Consider the following 20,590-nt stretch of genomic DNA (forward strand, 5'->3'; position numbering starts at 1 on the left):
AACAGAGGATATACCAAGATAAAAAGGACTTTCTTATCAGCTCTTATCTAAATCTCACTGACTCTGCATGTCTTTCTGTTTCCTTTAGTACTTACAACTACGATTCAACAAACCAGTTCGCTATGCTGCCACAGTCATCTACATTGTACAGACGGTAAGAGGTCATGGCTGCTGCAGATGTGGAAACTGTGAGGTTACAAGATATAGGTTTGTTTATTTTGGGGGCAATAAACTCAGATAAAGGACACTTAATACTAAGAAGACACTACTTTATTCCACAGATAGCACTTTTAATCTGTGCTAAAAATAAGAAACAAATGTATACTGTAAACCACAAAGGGAAAAGAAAACAGCTTCGTGTGTGTGTGTGTGTGTGTGTGTGTGTGTGTGTGTGTAAGCCACCCACATTTTCTTAACATTTATTTCACTGCTGTTTAACCTGTAAATGTTGCTCTAGATTAGATATGAAATGATCAGGTAACTAGATTTGTTTGTGTCTTTGTTTTGTTTTTTAGCCATTAACTGAGTTGAAGCAGAAATGCCTATTTTGCTGAAAGTCATTTTAAGACAATATTTCCTGCTTCCCTCTCTCCCCTCTTATGAACTCTTTTCCCACCCTCCCAGCTTTGGGATGTCTTCATGCTGCTCCAAATTTTCCCATGGCATGGCTTTGGTACACTTCCTTCTACTCACCAAGTACTTTCTGCTAGAAGATAAGCTTCTTCCCTCTTCTTAATAAAAACTCCTACTCACTAGCTGAGGAATTTAGGCAAGAAAATAGAGGAAAACAATGCTCCTGGATCTGTCTATAGATAATTGCCTTTTAAAACCTTAATGTGAATCTCTACATGGTGAAATTCCCAATAGAAACTAGAGAAACTGGACCTATTTTGAGCAGGGTAGTGGTTACAATTCTGGGAATTAGAAGATATATTCATTACGGAGATCACCCACCCATGTTGTTAGTCTTCCCAGCACAGTACTTTCTCCTTGCAGATTCTTACCATCTCACCTCTAAATTCCATATTTCATCAAACTGCTGAAATATGCTTCTGTCCCATGAAGTCAGTAGAGAGTACATTTTGATGCGTGTATGAGGCAAATGGGTAGAAGGAAGGTGAATGAAAATTAAGTCTATTTTTGTATCCCTTAGAGATATACAAAATATAACCATAATATCTCAAAATTTGTAGCAGTTTTGAAAATCCAGCCCTCTTCTACCACCTAATGATTACATCCCCTCTACAAACTGCTGACAGTGGTGAGCAATGTAAAATTTAGAGTAGACGGGAATGCGATGTTTGATGAACAAGTTGAAGAGAATACAACTCTAATATCAATAAAGAACTGTCTAGGTAGTTTTCCTTTCTATGTCACTTTCTCACTGCCCACCTGATTCTTGTTTCTCTACCAGATTCTCTACACAGGAGTGGTTGTGTATGCTCCTGCCCTGGCACTCAATCAAGGTGAGTTATCAACATTCCCTTGGCATATCTTACCATTTTTATGCCTGAATTCTCACCTTGTAGAATTATAAATAAAATACTTTGTTAGGGAGATATTCATCTGGTAGTTCTGAATTACTATTAGAAGTCATTACATGAAGCTCTAAACATTGATTGAACATCGAAAATAATACAAACAATTCGTTGGTTTTGATTCACATACTTCTAGATACCAATTTTGATTGCTTTTGTTTGGGATTTGGTTTTGGTTTTCAATCACTGGAATTATGGCAGTTTCAGTATTGTATATGTCACTAAGTATGTTTATCTATAATATATGGATTTTAGTGATCTCATGAAGTAGATAATCCAGTGTAAGAGTAAAAGTTGCTTACAATAGTTACATTAAAATTTATAGTTGTTACTTTCAAAACAATAGAATGCTAGAAACAAAAAGAAAGAAGTGAAAGTAAACTTCACAATGGTACCCGTCATATTGAAAGTTCTCAGTATTGCATTTAATTGGGCTATGTGCTTATATTGAGAAATATTAATCTCAGAGTCAGTGAGGTTTAGATAAGAGCTGCTAAGAAAGTCTTTTTTATCTTGATATTCTTCTGAGTTTTGTGCTTTGGACTTGTAATCTGATTTTATGATATGCATTCTTACAAGCTACAGGAATAAAAAGGCATGGATTGTTAAAAGTCAAAGATCACTGGTCATTAGAGAAATGCAAATCAAAACCTCAATGAGATACTATCTCATGCCAGTTAGAATGGCAATCATTAAAAAGCCAGGAAACAACAGATACTGGAGAGGATATGGAGAAACAGGAACACTTTTACACTGTTGGTGGGAGTGTAAATTAGTTCAACCATTGTGAAAAACAGTGTAGTGATTCCTCAAGGATCTAGAACCGGAAATACCATTTGACTCAGCATCCCATTACTGGGTATATGCCCAAAGGATTATAATAATTCTACTACAAAAATACATGCACACCTATGTTTATTACAGCACTGTTCACAATAGCAAAGACTTGGAAGCATCCAAATGCCCATCAATGGTAGACTGGATCAAGAAAATGTGGCACATATACACCGTGGAATACTATGCAGCCATATAAAAGCATGAGTTCATGTCCTTTGCAGGGACATGGATGAAGGTAGAAACCATCATTCTCAGTAAACTAACATAAGAACAGAAAACCAAACACTGCATGTTCTCACCCATAAGTGGGAGTTGAACAATGAGAACACATGGACACAGGGAGAGGAACATCATACACTGGGGCCTATCTGGGGCTGGGGGACCAAAGGAGGGATAGCATTAGGAGAAATATCTAATGTAGATGACAGGTTGATGGGTGCAGCAAACCACCATGGCACATGTATACCTATGTATACTAGGTACATTCAATAAAAGGATTGTTTTCCTAGAAACAAAATGTCAAAGAGGTATTAAAAATCAATTTTTGTTCAAATTTCTCATGATGGTTAGAGAAGAAAGGTGGGTTGTTTGCATAAAAATTCAAATGTACTGGATTTCTGCCCAAAAATCTTCCCAGTGGACCCTCTAAAGCCACTACTTCCTTTGATATCCCTGCTGCAGGGATGACGTTTAGGTGGTTTCAGAGTTCTCAGACTAACTTTGTTGAGAAAAACAGAAACTCAAAAACAAAGAAAACATTTGGATCAAAGATTGGAAGCTATAAAATCTTAGGAGGAAAAATTTGACTGAACATTACATGAAATTTATTGACTAGCTAGAAGTATAAAAATATAATAAAAATAATCTTTCTCAAAGGTGAGAAAATTTAATGAGGGAAAACTCTGATTTTATTTTTGCCTACAAAGAACACTGATGAAAATATTTTGTCTTCTTTCCTCATAAAACTTGCTCTTTTAAGTTTTTCAAGGAAACTTCTTTTAATACTGTTTTTCTCCTTTCCTAGTGACTGGGTTTCATCTCTGGGGCTCTGTGTTTGCAACAGGAATTGTTTGCACATTCTACTGTACCTTGGTATGTATCTAGCTGTGAAGAAGTATTTAACACTACCTCGTAATATGGGGTAAGGGCAAATCTCCAGCAGCAGGCATCTAATTATAGCAGACTTTGCTATTCCAAAATTAAGCAGAAGTATGTCAACTTATCTGTCATAGTTTCCTGAGGAAGGTGCTGTTGTTTAACATTCTTTTCATTACCAACCTTTAAGAAAATTTAATCTCTGCACTCATTCCAGAAAATTATACCTAATAAGAAAAAATCTAATGAAAAAAAAGGTCTTACTGATTAGAGAATAGATGGCCCTATGCTACTTCTGAGAAAAAGAGTTTTTCATTCATAGCCCTCATAAACCATAGGAGGCAGTTATACTTTACACTTTATACTTCACTGTCTACTGGTTGAGAATTAACAAAATGTATATACAAGTGAGCAATGATGGCTGGCATTTTATAAACTTGAGGGTTTCACAACTTGTTTTGTCTTGTATTTCTGGATAAGCCTGGATTACATTTACCATATGGCTTTACACATGCTCTGTTTTTAATTAAGCAGCCTGAGCGGTATTGGCAGCATGTTTATGTAATTAATACAATTATATGTAGTTTAGTTCAACAGACATTCATTGAGCACCTATTTTTTGCCCAAACCCTGCAACTGTAATCTTTATTCTTCTGAGTCATTGTACCATGTACAGGCCATAATTAACCAGTTAAGCATATGGCAGTGGTTCCTGGACAGTTGAATTCTCTTTCCTACTCTATAGATAAAAATTTAAAAAATTAATATATTTTCTTATAGCAGATGATTCATGTATTTTGGTGTTATGTGCTATCACTTACTCTTTGTAACATCTATTCTGATTATATACAATTTTAAAATACCTTGATCTCTCTTTTTCATACTTGCAAATCCCATTATTTCTTTGCACTTAGTTTTATCTTCATTTTTAAAAATTTCATTCTTATCATATTCCTATTCCAGACACACAACTCTTCCCACCTATTCTAAAAAAATAAAATCTTGCTCCTCTTACCTCTGACCTCATGTAATAGATTAGTTGCTCTGAGGTACCTGCCCAGAGAAGGGCAACTAGATGCTGGATATAACCATTTTTAATGCATTGTTTGCCTTGAAAAAGATATCATAGCTACCTAAGTTTTCTCCCCCCAAAAATAAAGTTTAAAAAATGTATAAAACAATTTAAAATGTATGAATTATCAGGGCTATTTGGAAGGAGTGTGGTGGGTAGACAGGATGGATGGGGCTGACTCGAAGGCAGGTGCTGATAACAGGACTACTATTAAGATATTGCAACTTGGGTCAGTGAAAATGTAGAGAAGCTAAGCTTGGGACAATAACATTAAGCTAGAGTCCTTGAGGGGAGCTAACATGGCTTTACTTCAGTGATACACTTCAGCTTTTGTGAGGAAAAAGGTGCAAATCCTCTATGGAGGAATAATCCAACCTAAGAATATAAGATATTTACACCCAGATAAAGATCTAACAATAAGTTTAATAAAATATCACTAAAAATACAAAATAGCAATATACCATGAGTGAGGATCAGCCAAACAAAAAACAAAATTTAGCCTCACAAGAACAGAAAATTTTGGTATTAAAAGATACTGAATAAAAGAACAGATATGCATAAACAACTTAAATAAATAAGGAATGTAATTTCTGGGATGAGTAAGCATCAGGAATGACTGACCACACAATATAATTATTATGATAAAGATCAAACATATTTGGAGAGACAGTCTGTATGATGGAAACTCTATCCAAAAAAAAAGAAACAACCTAAAGAATAACAGAGAGACAAGAAGATGAAAAAAGTGAAATAGAAATGGAGACATATGGTGGACAAAATAAGAAGGTCTAATTCACGTCCAGTTGGAGTCTCAGAGGAGAATACAGAGAAAATACAGGTGAGGCATGTTTCAAAAAATTATGGCTTGCAATTTTTCAGATATGATCAAAGATAGGAATATACAGATTTAGAAAGTGTAACCTTAAAGCATAAAGAAGAAACAATAAGTTTAAATGTAGATACACTAGTGAAACTATAGAACAGCAAATACAAATGGAGGACCTGAAAAAGAGCCAGAAGGGAGAGAAAGAGATACTTAAAAAGGTACACTTAGCAACAACAATGGAAGCCAGAAAGAGTGAAAAAATATATTCAAAGCATTGAGGAAAAACAAGTCCAGACCCAGTCATAATTGTGTTTTTGACAAAACTATCTTTCAGGAGTTGAATGTCAAGAACCAGAAAGAATTAACACTTGCAGAACTTCCCTAAAGAAAAATCTAGAGGTGATGCTGTGGGAGAAAGGGAAAACATTACAATATGACAGTTTTAAACAGAAGAATTGATAAGAAAATAAAAGAGTAACCATTAGCAAGTCTAGTTAAACTATTTTTGATACTAAATGATGATCATTATTTTATAAATTTACTGTACAATATAAATGTTTTATATTACTGTATAATATAAAATATATCAATGTAAATACAATATATCTATATATATACAATATATCAATACAATATAAAATATATCAATAATTATCATAATTATAATTATATATCATTTTGACATTAAAAAAAGAATTACCCCCAATTTGTATGACAATAGCATGTAAATCAGGAAGAGCACACTCAGACTTAAATGTTTTATAATCCTTGAATTTTTCGGGATTATGGCATTGCTTAAACATTGACTACATTTAAAATGCGTGGCAAAATTTCAAGAGGACCTGTTTAAATAAAATAGTCAAAGTCAAGAAAAATGGAGTTTGAAAAAGCAACCCTCAATTCATCAAAGCAAGAGAAGAAGAGAGGAAAACAAGCATAGCAAAAGTAGGACAGATAGAAACCAAAAAAATATATCAGAAACACATCCAGATATTTTTATAATCACAATAAACTAAAATAAACTAAATGTACTACTTTCTAACTGGTTTTGTGCTTCCAGTCTCTTCTTGCTCCCACATCCAATATACTTTTGTCAAATTAATTTTCTTAAAATATTCATTTCTTCATGCCACTTTACTGACCTAATTTGATTCTTACATCCTATTTTCAAGATAAATTATAAGCTCCTTAGCCTGCTGTTGGAAGTCTTTCATTCTGTTATTCCAATCTACCCATATAATCTCTATACCACACCTCTGTTCTCTCTAGCCAAATAAGAGGCTTCACCTTTGCTCATATTGCAGTGTCTTTACTCTGCTAAGCCTGTGGATGTATAAAATATTTAAAATAACCAGTGAAAGAGAAAGTGATTGTTGTCATCCAGGGTTTTGTAGTTTAGTGGGGCAAACATTAAACCCCAAACAACACAGTCTGATTAAATATATAGGTGACATGTAAGGTACCATCAGTATTATAAAAGATCCGTGTGTGTATGTGTGCGTGTGCATGTGTGTGTGTGCGTGACAGAGGAAAAAAGGTGAGGAATCTTGCTGTATGAAGGAGTCAGACAAGTCCTCATGGTAGCTATAATCTGCCTTTTGATTAATATCTGATAAAGTGTTTTTTTCTCTCGCCTTATGCCAACTTTATGCAGATTTCTGCACAACCAATGCCAAGTATCCTCTGAAAACAGAGGCCTTTGTCATTTTGTCTTTATACCACTAAAATCTGATGTTGAGATTTGGGTTTGGAAGGCTTAATGACTTTAAGAAAATTAAGCTAGTGCTACCTAGGAGGTAGGAGGTAAGAAATTTATTATTCCTCAATCCATGGTATGAACAAAATATATAAATATGATGCTTTTGGCAGGTACTTTAATGTCTACTTTTAAAATTGAATTTCAATTTTAATTACAAAAGAAATGATGGGGCAACCCTAGTGTCTTCTTTCATCTCACGCTAAAGATGAAGCCTGTCATCATTTCACTGAAGTACTTGACACTCTGGAGGAGTAACCAGAGATGATAATTCTGTTTTTCAATGTTAAAAATACCACATCATTTCATTTTCATAGGGCTCATTCATTTCCCAAGCACTTTTTGATAAATCACTGCATCTGTTCCTACTTGCTCATCCCACATATATCATGGTCCTAAGGGCTTCTGTACCTGGAATACTGCAACAGCCTCTCTTTCCTTCCTTCTTCTTGCCCACATATTCCCAACTGTAATTCTACACTGGAGTCACCTAGGGGGCTTTCAAAAGGCACTGAGAACTGGACCCCAATTCAGACCTTAATTCACAACCCCAGAGGATGGGGATCAAATGATATTTATTTATTTATTTATTCATTTTTCTTTTTACATTCCTCAGGTGACTCTAAAGGGGAGCCAGTTCTAACCACTGTCCTAACTTCTTACCTAATTACTGTATCCTAAATTCTACTATTATATTCATCCTTCTGGACCTCTGTTCTGTTTACCTCATCAATTGACCATTCTGCAGCTCTTAAAACTCCTTTCCCCATGAATGTCTGAAATATAATATTCCTTCCTAGTTCTTTGTTTCTTGATGCACTATCATCTCAGTTTCCCAAAATATATTCCCTGTCACTAATTTTGCAAAAAATGTCTCTCGTTGTGTAAGCCAGACCCTATTGGTTATTATTCATTCCCTTACTTCTTCATCACCTGTATTCAATGAATCGTATGTTGATTTTACTTCCAAAATAACTTTTAAGTCTATCATTTGTTTTCATCTCTACTTTCTATCTGCCAGCCTTCTTGGGCATGGACTACTGAAATAAACTGAGATGGTCTCTCAACTCCTTTTCTTTTCCTGCAGTTGATTCTCCACACAATCACCAATGAAACTACTGTGAAACAAAATCTCTCATCATATAACTCTCGTTAATGTTTTCTTATTGCTTTTGAGAAATCATTGCAGTGCCCTCATTAAAGTCTGTATGGTCTGACCTCTAACAAATTCACCCAAAGGGCAAATTCCTCTTTGGGTGTTTCATACCTTTGACCAACATCTTCCAGCTTTCTTGTGCTTCCTCAGGAAGCTGTGCTTCCTCACACATGTTGCTTCCCTCTTCTCTTTGTCCTTAGGAAAATTCCTACTCATTCTTCAGAAATTAGCTTGAACATAATTTTCTCAAGACCAGGTCACGGCTGTCTGTTTTATGCTCCCATGATAACCTGTCTTTCTTAATTGCACTTTCCACATTTTCAAGTAAATCACTATTTTGTTGTCTAACATCTGCTTCTCCCATTAGATTATAAACTTTATAAAGTTAAGGATGGTGTCTGTCTCTTTCACTTACCATTTTATTACCATGTTTATCATAGTACTTGGCACATAAAAGATGCTCAGTGACTGATGCTGAATAGCTGAATGAATGCATGCATGCATTAGCAGAGAAGCTTTGCAGAGCCAGAAGAGTTGCAGTGTTCGTTTTCAAGCACTCAAACATTCTCTCTATTTCAGGGAGGATTAAAAGCAGTGGTGTGGACAGATGCATTTCAGATGGTTGTCATGATTGTGGGCTTCTTAACGGTTCTCATTCAAGGATCAACACATGTTGGGGGATTCTGCAATGTATTAGAGCAATCAGCAAATGGATCCCGACTACATATATTTGAGTATGTCCAATGCAATTTTTTCATACTTTACAAAGATTTAGCCACATGACCTTATCAACTAAAATCTGCATCAGGGAATACCTTTGTTCACTCATTTCTCTCTGTCTCATAGCTTTGATGTAGATCCTCTCAGGCGACACACTTTTTGGACTATCACAGTGGGAGGAACTTTTACATGGCTTGGAATCTATGGGGTCAATCAATCAACTATCCAGCGATGCATCTCTTGCAAAACAGAAAAGCATGCTAAGCTGTAAGTTCTTAATCAAGAAAAATTGTTATGTTTTATCTTACCTTATGGGTACTTATTATATATTAATACTTCCTCTTGGTGTGTGTGTGTGTGTGTGTGTGTGTGTGTATATGTGTAAGAGAGAGGCAGAGACTCTTTCAACTTTTTGAGCCTAGCATTACTACTCTTATCTCAGCAGGAAGTGGCAGAGCTAGGGTGTAAACTGAAGTCTGTTTGCCTTTTCTCTCAATTATTTGCTGCCTTCATTTATTGAGAAATTACTAGATTAAATTAGGCACTGTGGTGGCAATGCAGAGGTAAATAGCTCACATTTCCTCCTCACTTGATTTAGCATGTGGTCACTTCGACTATTATTTTTCTTTTCATGGGTTAAAAGGTAAACTGAGGTGCAATTAAATTTTTAAAGAGTTTATTTGTGTGAGCAGTGATTTATGAATTAGGCAGCTACCAAATAGAAGTAGCTCAGGGCTTCCATTGAGGGAACACAAGGGGAAAAATTACAGGATAAATGTGGAAGTAGAGAATATTTGACTGGTTATGGCTGTACAGTTGTCTTACTTGGTCTATCCTCTTGGAAATTTCTTAGTTAGATATCTATAAGTTAGCTTGTGGCTTCTGATTAGTTAGCATTAAGTTTTATTTTTTTTTTCTTTGATAAGCATTTACCAGAATTAGCCAAAGTTAAGCTTAATTTATATTTGCAAACGTTAAGCTTACTTAACAGATGTTTGTACTCTTACAGTTTCCAAGGAGAGGTTAAAAAAATAAGAAAACCTGGGGTAATGTGGCAAGCCACAATGGGACCTCAGCTGCTCTGACTCTTTCCTGGTTTGCTTGCTCTGAAGAGACACAAGCAGGGTCACAGCATCCAGCATTTTCCAAGCCCTGCAAACTACCCCATGCTCCAAAATGGGGACCGAAGTTATATATACACTTTCACAAAACTAGCAGAAATAAGCCAGAACTGCATCCACAATGATTTTTCATCTTCAGTTTTACTTCCCAAGGTTTCAACCTCACCAGCCTAACTTTTCTTAGAGAAACCTTCACTATATTTACCCAGGTAATTTTTAAATAATTTCAATGCACAGTTTCTTATGTTCACTGAATAAAATATAAAATTGCCTGGAAATGATTCAACTACTTTGTAAGTTGAATTCCAAAAGGAGAACTATCATGTTCTCCTTTTATATTTCATAGCTCTCAGAATAAGGAAATAAAAGCATTTTCTGGTATTTCATCAGTTCACTGGTAAACATATTCAAATCTTATTATAATAAATAATATTGTAACAAGCCCTCAATACCTGTGGTTATCTCTTTATCAAATAGCTGTGTTATTGAAAATGTATGTGACTTTGATCTGAAAATTCATTTAAAATTCTGCTCTAGAATAAATTATAGTTGGCTATACCTGTAAAGAGAAGAATTCTTTGGTAAAATAATTGTTATATCTAGTTTTAAAAAATCTTATGAGTTTATATTATTTTCTTTTATGAATATGCCTAACTTCTTTATGTTACTACCTGTAGTTAGGCAATATGTCTTTTTAATCATTTTTCCCCACAAGACCAAGAACAATGCTTTGCACATAATTTTCTCACCTTCAGGATTGCCATTGCTGATTCTACTCATCCCCACTCCCATGAAGGGATCAGGACTGTGATAGTAATTTTGTGAGAATAATGAAAGATGAAACATAAAATTCTCTTTAGAAAAGAGTTCTCTGAGAGAATCTTAGATTAATAAAATAGAGTTAATAAAATTCAGAAGAGAGACATCGATTCAGATGTTCTATACGGTTGCAGTACACAGAGCTGGAGAGGAGATTGCTGTGGTGGAGAAATGGTGAGGGCTCCCATCTGTCACACAGCAGGAGCTTTGGGCACTCTGGGGACACTCAGAGTCAGCTGCTGACTGACTCTCACCTAGGGTCTGGAGATGCTGATTAGATGTTCTGCTTTTGTTCCATTATCTGAGAGCCTAATGTAATTAAAACATTCCATGGGGCTTAGAAAATGTCTCTGGTACTTGAGGAAAATACATCCTGCAAAATAGGGAGGTAAAAATAGATCCATAAAGTTTACACTGAAGGTGGGTTAGAATCAGGAGTGGCTCATATACATACATTTGGTTTCATGACTAGAAATGTGATTACTCACCAAAGACAACTTAATCTTAAGCCAAATCTTTCTTGCATCTAGAAATAGTATCACTTACCGAGACAATTACATGTGCTTCCTGGAAGCTGACTGTTTCTGCTTCTAAACCTTTGTTTATCTTTCAGGTCTGCTGGTAGCAAATGGTGCTACCTCTGCAGATGAGCACCTCTGCATACAGTTGCTTTTCCATTTCCATTTCCTTAGTTTATTTTCCTCATATCTCTATCAGATCTAAAATGATCTTATTTATTTATTTTATTTCAGTGTTCATTACCTGCTTCTAATCCCAAAATGTATTTTCCACAAGGTTGGCTTCTGCATTGCTTCCTGCTGTGGCCACAGTACCTAGAACAGGGCCTGCCTGGTACAGAGTTGCCCAATAAATATTTTTGAATGGATCAATGAAAAAGCCTACTTTACAAACAGAAGAATTAGTCCTATATAGAACCAAAGTCCACTTCAAATGAGAAATAATTCAAAATATAATGACTTTAATGTTATATTGCCACTAGTTTCTCATTTCCCATAATTGACTGATGAAGTTATAAAATTGTTTTGGATAATATATGACTGTCCTCTTTATGGCTATATAGCCTCCACATATCTTTACAAAGTGTAACTCATTAAATTCTCACATTCCTATAATAAAAAGTAAGGCAGTTATATTCTTTTTACAGATGATATAATTGACTCAGAGTGTTATGTGACTTTTCTAAAGTCACACAGCTATTAAGGATAAAGACTTTTAACTCCAGGTCCAATGGTATTTTTAAAAAAGAAATAGTGTAAAAAATGCAATCATATAGTAATGAATTTCTACCATTAATTTCTTCAATCATTTCATTATTTCTTACCAAAAAAATTTATATTTGCTATATGCTCAAACTGTTCAGTGCTCTGCAAACACAAGATGATAATACATGAATAAATATAGAATTTCAGATCATTAATACTATAGTGACATAAGTAATTATAGTAGAAACTGACAAGACAGCAGGAAGTGTCTAAGTAACTGTTACGAAGAAGAATGAACAGGAAAGCCTCTCTAGCTGGACAGAGCAAGGGCTTGAATAGAGTTGGCCTGAATGTTGGAGACAGCAAGAGTACAACTAATTCAATTATAGGTATTGCACATTTTATGTAGCAATTGTATTCCCAAAGCCCACCAAGAATAACAAATAAACACATAAAAATCATAGATTAGCATTGGCAGAATGCTTTCAAGGAAGTATCCTTTGAGGTAAAACCTTGTTCTAAACTGTGAAGTGAAAACTTCTCTAAATAAGATAATATCTGGCATATTTGCCTTATAAATGTGGGCTTGATTTAAGGGTCTTCTGAAAGTCAAGTATACCTGTACAGTATTGGTTTTAGGGGACTTTGAAATAAATGTGTGTCCTTTCATTTAAATATGATTCCCTTCAAACAATTACTAGATCTTAGACAATGTTCAGTGTTGCTCTCTTGGCCCCCTGCGGCTCTCTCCACAGTGAGGTTGTTTATTCTCTCAGACCAAGGTAAGCCCAGCCTACTTTCATGTCCTCTCTGGAATTGAGGAAATTAGTAAAATTTCAACTTTCAAAGGACAATAATGAATATAACATAACCACAGGATACTATAAAAGTACCCATGCTGGAAATAGATATATCTGTCTGTTTTAAAACAAAATGAATTGCACCAAATAATATGGGTAAGATGATCCTAGTTTTTCACACTTCCTGTTGTCTTTTTAAAAAATAAACTTTAACTTTTATCTGTATTAATCTCCAAAGTGAATATTTCCAACGCTTATCTATTTCTATATTAGCTCATTATCTCTCTGGAAAAAAGAGATGTTAAAAATGCAAGTTGACTTTTTGACAGTTTTATGAATTGAGTAGGGGGAAAAAATCACTTGAAGTTATATAATATGAGTGATTGGTATGTGAAATTTCATCGAAGAGAATAGATCTCATACCACACATATTGAAGCTTTGCAGAAAACTCCTGATTTCAAAGGAAAATTCACTTAAAATCTTACTTTATTTAAATTTGGTAATGAGCCCAAAAATGTAATGTTCTCAAGCAAAAAATATTGCAAAAGTATAAAGTGTAATGATTCATAAAGGCGATAGAATTTTATTTTACTAGGAAAAAGGCCCCAAACCCTTTACCTCGAGTACGAATGGTAATGGTAATGACCTCATCACACTATGATATGGTAGGCAGGTTACCAATAGGCCCATGTGCTCTTTTCTAGTGCCTTGTACTTTAACTTGTTGGGTCTCTGGATCATTCTGGTGTGTGCTGTCTTCTCTGGCTTAATCATGTACTCTCACTTCAAAGACTGTGACCCTTGGACTTCTGGCATCATCTCAGCACCGGACCAGGTATGGATTTTCTTGAGGACAGTGGGCAATGTCTGGAATGGGCATGCTTCTGGCCATTGGTGGGTAATGTTGGCCTTTCTCTTTTTCTGCCTGGACTTCTCCCTATTTCTCAAACCCCAAGAAGTTGGCTTCTTTCTTCTCTTGGGTGATATCAGCACCTACCAGGTTCTAATACAGAGAAGTGAGAATGTAAAAAAGAGGGCCCCTCACCTTGTTCCTGAAGACAAGGTCTGCCAGCATAGCAAGGCTGGAGAGAATGGAATGCAGGCTTGAACCATGCATGGATGTTGCTGTTCCCTTTGGATTTTTCCTACAGGTTTCACAGTTGATTAAGGAACCTCAGACTGAACAAAATGACCCTTATCTCCACAATGCCTGCCTCTTATCATGTCTTCTCAGCATAACTTAAACATCATGCTGATATACGACAGTAAACATGGTTTTACAAACTCCGTTTATGGAGAATATGCCCAAGAGAAGCAATCATTTGCCTTCTCTCCATATATATATATATATTTAACTGTCCTGCTCTGTCAAAGAGGGGCTCCTCCGCTGCAAACCTGGATGTAGAGTAGAGCATCATACATAGATTTCCTGAAGACTTCTTTTATGGATTTGATTTTAGGGCTTAGTTGCTAACATTCAGGATAACCAGGAAAGAAAATGGCATACATTGAAAAGAAGGAAAATAAACTTTCTATTTCCTTTGGCTAAAAAGCTATTTTCCCACATTTCAAACACTGCCGAGAAGACCACTAATGCTATTTTTTGTCTCTCTATTTTCTTTTCTTTCTTTCTTCTTTTTATTTTTTGCCTCCTCTTCAGCTGATGCCATACTTTGTCATGGAAATATTTGACACAATGCCAGGACTGCCAGGACTTTTTGTGGCTTGCGCCTTCAGTGGAACTCTAAGGTTAGTATCATCAACAATCTGATGATGGTGATAATTATGGGAAGGATGACAAGGATGATGGTGTAGTGATCAACAGTATTTAGCAAGCACTCACTGTGTGTAAACTGCCCTGCTGAATGTGTTATTTATATTTGCTCATTAATTGTCACACAACATAAGAGGCTAGAATTTTACTCATCATCAGTGTACAGATAAGGAAACTGAGATTTAGCAGGATAGAAAAATTACCCATGGTGAGTTAGTAAACTGCAGGGGCTGAATGTAAGCCTTGGTCTGTCCGTATTCAAGACTTTTATGCTCATTATTTTACCTTGTCTGACGCTAACTGCCCCCACAATTTCACATCACCTTTATATAAAGCAGCTCATTCTGCTGGCTCTTCTCGTTCATTCTGATACAATATATATAATCATGTGCCATGTGACATTTCAGTCAATGAGGGACTGCATCTATGATGGTGGCCCCATATTTTAATACCATATTTTTTATCATACCTTTCCTATGTTTCAGTACACAAATGCTTTGCCATTGTGTTACAATTGCCTACGGTATTTAGAACAGTAACATTCTGTACAGGTTTGTAACCTGGGAGCAATAGGCTATACCATATACCCTAGGTGTACAGCAGGCAATGCCATCTAGGTTTATGTAAGTACATTATGATGTTTGCACAATGGTGAAATCACCTAACAATGCATTTTCTCAGAGCATAGCCTGTCATTAAGCTATACATCACTATATATTCCACACATCTAGTCTTTGCATTCCATTCATCTCATCTTTCGTAATACACTCAGACAGGTAATAACTTCCATTCCCCAAATAAAGGCATTCTTCTAAACATAAAATCGTTCATGCATTTATTGTGACTAATATTTTAGAAGGCTTATATTATAGCAGACACAGTTGGTGACATTAAGAATATTACAGTGAACAAGACTGATACAAGCAATAAGCGTTGTCCTTATATAGAGTTTGCTTTCTAACAGACATGGCAGATGACCAATATGTAAGTAAAAACAATAAACAAGATTTTGTCTGAAAATAACAAATAGTATCAAGGAAATAACAGTGTGTATCCTAAAGAGAGGTGAGTGTTCTAATTTTGACAGTCTTTAAGGAATTCTTTTCTGAGTATATGATATTTGTACTGAAATCTAAAGAATGCAGAAAAGCCAGCTTATGTGAAGAGCACAAGCAGGAACATTTAGAGGCAGGAGGAAAAGCAAATACTAAAGCCCTGGGGAGACAAACTGTCTGCAGTGTTTGAGGAATAGAGGAAGCATTGGCATCTAAGGCCCTGGGAGAAGAGCAGGTGGGGATGAGTTAGAAGTGAGCAAGAATCAGATCATGATGAGCCTGCAGTGGTAGAGTTTGCATTTCAAGTGGAATGGGAAGTCATTAGAAGGTTTGAAACCAAGGGAGTGAGTGACATACAAGTTGAAGACTTCCTGTGTCAGGAACATTTGAGCTCTCCTTTTAATATATAAGAAAAATAGCCAATTGACCTAGGTTAAGGACTTTTTTTTTCTTATTTGTTCATTGTCTGTTTACTTTATTAACACCATTTTGAGCACATAAAGATTTTAATTCATGTTAATGTTTTACACAGTGATTTCAGGGTTGACATCATTCTCAGAAAGGTTTCTCCATTCTATGATTGTAAATAATCATCCAGACACCATTCAAGTATACTTATGGTTTTATTAAATATTAAAGTTATTACATTATCTAGACTGTACATGTGATATAAGAAATTAAGTGAAGTTCCTGCTTTATTTCCCTTGTAAACTAGTAACCAAGTTGTCCTATTTATCTTTAATAAGTAGGCCACCTTTTTACCACTGACTTGAAATATTACTTTTATTATATTCTATATTTTTCTATGTATTTGAGGCCTCTTCTTAATTTTCTTTTACATTATTTTGATCTATTGGTCTTTAGCTATGCCAACACCAATAATTTTGATGACTGTGCTTTAAAATATAATTTATCTATTAGGCTGATACCTTCGTTAATTTTATTTTACAGAATTGTTCTGATATCTAGGGGCTTTAAAAATATTTTTAGGTGATACTTTGGGGTTTGATTGTAATCAAATATCTGCAAATACTCTTGACTTTTTTTCTTTCTTTTTCATAGACATACTCCTATGTTTATTCTCTTATGTAATGGTGCTTTGAGAACACTGATAAATAATTAGGGTAATAGCAGAAATCCTTGTTTTATTATGTACTTTAAAGGGAATATTTCTTTGGTTTTACTATTTAATAAGATATTGACTTTTGGTTTGAAAGGTATTATTTATACTTGAAAATATTCACATAAATTACTTAAAAAGTAGAAGAATGAAATGCATATATTTATGGTAATTTTAGAAAATATGTTTATCTGAGAGGTATTTGTGGTACAATTTTAGCATTTTTGAATGGCTATATACATTTGCTTTTTAAAAACTTTTAGCAGGTTAATACGTTGACAGATTTCCAAAATAGCGATATCCTTGAATTTATATAATGACTTTACCTTGTGATTTAAATTTAGTGTACTGCTGATTGTTTTTACTAAAATTGTTTTTAGAATTATGCATCAATAGCAAACAGTGACAGTGTCCTGTGGTATTAGGATCTCAAGGAAACTAAGGACAGAGGTAGTGAGCACCAGAGAATCAAACACCAGTAAGGGTTACACTTTGTCTTGTCTTTTCCCTCTCTGCATGCTTTATTGTTTATCTTACTCTGAGGCTGACTCTCTCCAGACTGGAGAAATATGGCTGTTAACAGATTAAATCCCCCATGAAAGAATAGTTGACGCCTTTATTGAAAGTCCAAAATTTTCAAGGAAGAAACACATTGGACAACATATGTTCTAGGGAGATTACTACTGCTATAACTACAAGGAGACTGTGGAGATAGAGAAAGAAAAAGACAGGAGTGGGAATAGAATGGGGGAGATGGTGGTTGCAAGGCAAGGGAAAAAATAGATTTTTGCTATCTTGTAGCAGCTTTAGAATCTGAGAATTGACATATGGATACACCTGACTGCCAAAGCAAACCTGCAGAGATTCTGCAAACATCCTTCTGGGCCAAATTCAACTTTCTGCTCGCTCCCACCCAATGGATTCAAGGATTAACCTTGATGTTGGGAACTTTCACAAGATGTGCATTGAGACAAAGATTTGGGGAGCATAAAAAGTCCTTTTATTTAATCTCCTTCTCTCCTTATTCAACTTTTATGGATCTCCAGATAGAAGAGGAGTCTGGCAGGGAATACATGACATGCTTTGATTCTTAGATAATAAGAATAGTGCCCTCAAAGCACTTATTTCGGATATGGGTTTTGGACAGTTTTTACTGTCCAAAAGTCATTGCTATAGCTTGTTTTCAAGTGAGCACTGGAGGATAACAGAATAATTTTTTATGAATATCAATGGAAAACTTACAGATTGCTAACCATGCTTTGTTCATTGGCCTATTCATTTTCCAGAATGTTTTTTCATAGTTGTGATTTTGCATCACTTGAATTGAATATATTATCTATTCCAATAGCTAAAATATTCCTGGTCTGTAGGAGGAATTAAAGAAATTCTGCAAAGAAAACCCCAACATTCAGGTACTCTGTCACCTAAGCAAGTTTTAGGTTCAGTAAGATTGAGCTCTGATTGAAAAGTGAGAGGGAATATCAGAGGTGTTATGCAGTTTCGATTTGTGACTACTTCCCAGACTTACCTTTAGCCACTCTCTTTTACTATTGTAATATCATTTTAGCAACTCTAGTAGCTTCAGGTTGTTGAATGTAACAGCTCCTTTTTGTGTTGAGATACCTATCTGTAATTTTCCCTTCATCCTAGAACATCTTTTTTTTTTTCCCTCACCATGCAGGGACTCTCCCAGTGCCTGTCCCTTCCTAAGGAAAGAATTTCCTAACTACGTATCAGTTTAGGTCTCTGTATGCTCTTATAGCACCTTGCTATTTCCTTTCAGAAAAATTTCACAACTATAAGCAGGTATATATTGGTTGTTAAATGTTTGTGTACCAGTTAGAGTGCAAGATCTACATCTTTCTGGTTCACCATTGTATGACTGATAACCAGAATGAATAAAAGGATGTATAAATAAATGAATGAATAATTAATGAGTGGCAGGCTTTACTGAGTCCTGGGTTAGGGTAGTCACTACTTTCTGCCTCTACTCCAACCTAAACATACATATAGACACACATGAAAACAATAGCACAAAAAAGATTTGAAAGATGAATAAAGAGGCCATAGTTCCCATGGAGTCTCAGAAGATGGAGATATGTCTACCTCTGTTTTTCCTAGAGCCCTGCCTTATCTATCTGCCCTGGACAAGAGGGCAGGCTGGTAGCTCTGCCTTATTTAGCTTAGACTGTGTTCTCACTTTTCTTTCCTTATAGCACCGTGGCTGCCAGCATCAATGCCTTGGCAACAGTGACCTTTGAGGATTTTGTCAAGAGCTGTTTTCCCCATCTCTCCGACAAGCTGAGCACCTGGATCAGTAAAGGCTTATGTAGGTACAGCTGGTGGACCTCCTATTCCATATCGTGAAATATACATGTGGTACATGTCAAAATCCTGCATGTGCTATTTAGGACACACTTATAAACACAAATGCACAGTGAGATATGTGAAGAATCCCACATGTAGACTCTTACACTCCTGAAGATCCAGCAGAGTGACAAGCTAGTTTACCTTAACTGACCTTATTTTCAGATACTCTTCTATACTCACCCTACACTCTAGACCAGGCTTGTCCAACCAACAGCCCATGGGCCACATGCAGCCCAGAACAGCTTTGAATGTGGCCCAACACAAATTTGTAAACTTTCTTAAAACATTATTGTTTTTTTTGGTAATTTTTTAATCTTATTGGCTATCATTAGTGCTAGTGTATTTTATGTGTAGTCCAAGACAATACCTTCTTTCAATGTAGCTCAGGGAGGCCAAAAGATTGGACACTACTGCAGACTTATTACGTCAATATCTCTTGATTATGCTGTGTGATGGTCATATTAGTCTCTCTACATGGGAAGATGTTCTGCTCACTATGGCCAGTCACTTTGACAAGAAAAACCAAATTCTTTTCTAAAGAATCATTCCTTATTACCAAACTCCCAGTAACCCCTCAAAGAATAATTGTTCATTTCTTAATCATGCAATTGCATATTATGTTTATAATCACTTAAGCACTTATAAGAGTGAATTGCAGTTTCACACCGTTTACTTTTTAAAGTAAAAACAAATTGTATATTTAATTACTAATAGAAAATGTAGGTAATTTGGGAAAATTTATGTACCTTGTTAAATGAAATTACATCTATCTAACTTTGTTCCTGGTTGTTTTTCCCTGACATACTTGTGACATACACAATAACATATTGTGTTATTTTGTATTTTTTAAAACATGGTATTTGAATGACTGAACAAGTATTAAACCTTCTACTATATTTGTATTGTTTTTCCTTAACACAAACTTCTAAAAGAAAATTACCAGGTTAAATAATACAAATTCACTGATATTTCTTGGTACATATTATGAAATCTGGTTCTAGCAGGATTGAATCAATAATGATATATAGCAGCAGTGAGTTTTGATATATTTTTTGGTGTGCTTAATATTAGCATTTTTTTAATTGTATTTGGGATCTGGGGTACATGTACACATCCTGTATCCTGCAGGATTGTTGCTTTGCTTAGGTACATACATGCCATGGTGGTTTGCTGTCTTCATCCCCGCCCCGCTCCCCATGCCATCGCCTACATCAGGCATTTCTCCCGGAGTTATTCCTCCCTATCCTCCCCATGCCCCCTCGCTGTCCCTTCCCTTGCCTCTACTCCCCCACCTAGCACTGTGAGTAT

The 20,590-nt window shown here is 35.5% G+C and overlaps 1 protein-coding gene across 2 annotated transcripts in view; it reads left to right on the top strand.

Moving 5' to 3' along the window:
* SLC5A12 (solute carrier family 5 member 12) overlaps positions 1-20,590 on the top strand; it is a 57,205-nt gene that overhangs the window by 11,530 nt on the left and 25,085 nt on the right. For both annotated transcript variants that reach the window (XM_032283710.1, XM_032283709.1), the window contains exons 2-9: positions 89-154; positions 1,415-1,466; positions 3,400-3,467; positions 8,860-9,014; positions 9,127-9,267; positions 13,669-13,798; positions 14,624-14,712; positions 19,129-19,241. In XM_032283710.1, coding sequence (XP_032139601.1) covers positions 89-154; positions 1,415-1,466; positions 3,400-3,467; positions 8,860-9,014; positions 9,127-9,267; positions 13,669-13,798; positions 14,624-14,712; positions 19,129-19,241 — 814 coding nt within the window. The remainder of the gene's footprint in view (positions 1-88; positions 155-1,414; positions 1,467-3,399; positions 3,468-8,859; positions 9,015-9,126; positions 9,268-13,668; positions 13,799-14,623; positions 14,713-19,128; positions 19,242-20,590) is intronic.

Source organism: Sapajus apella, unplaced genomic scaffold, assembly GCF_009761245.1.
Source record: "Sapajus apella isolate SASKATOON/1434 unplaced genomic scaffold, GSC_monkey_1.0 scaffold14, whole genome shotgun sequence".
Taxonomy (NCBI): Eukaryota; Metazoa; Chordata; class Mammalia; order Primates; family Cebidae; genus Sapajus; species Sapajus apella.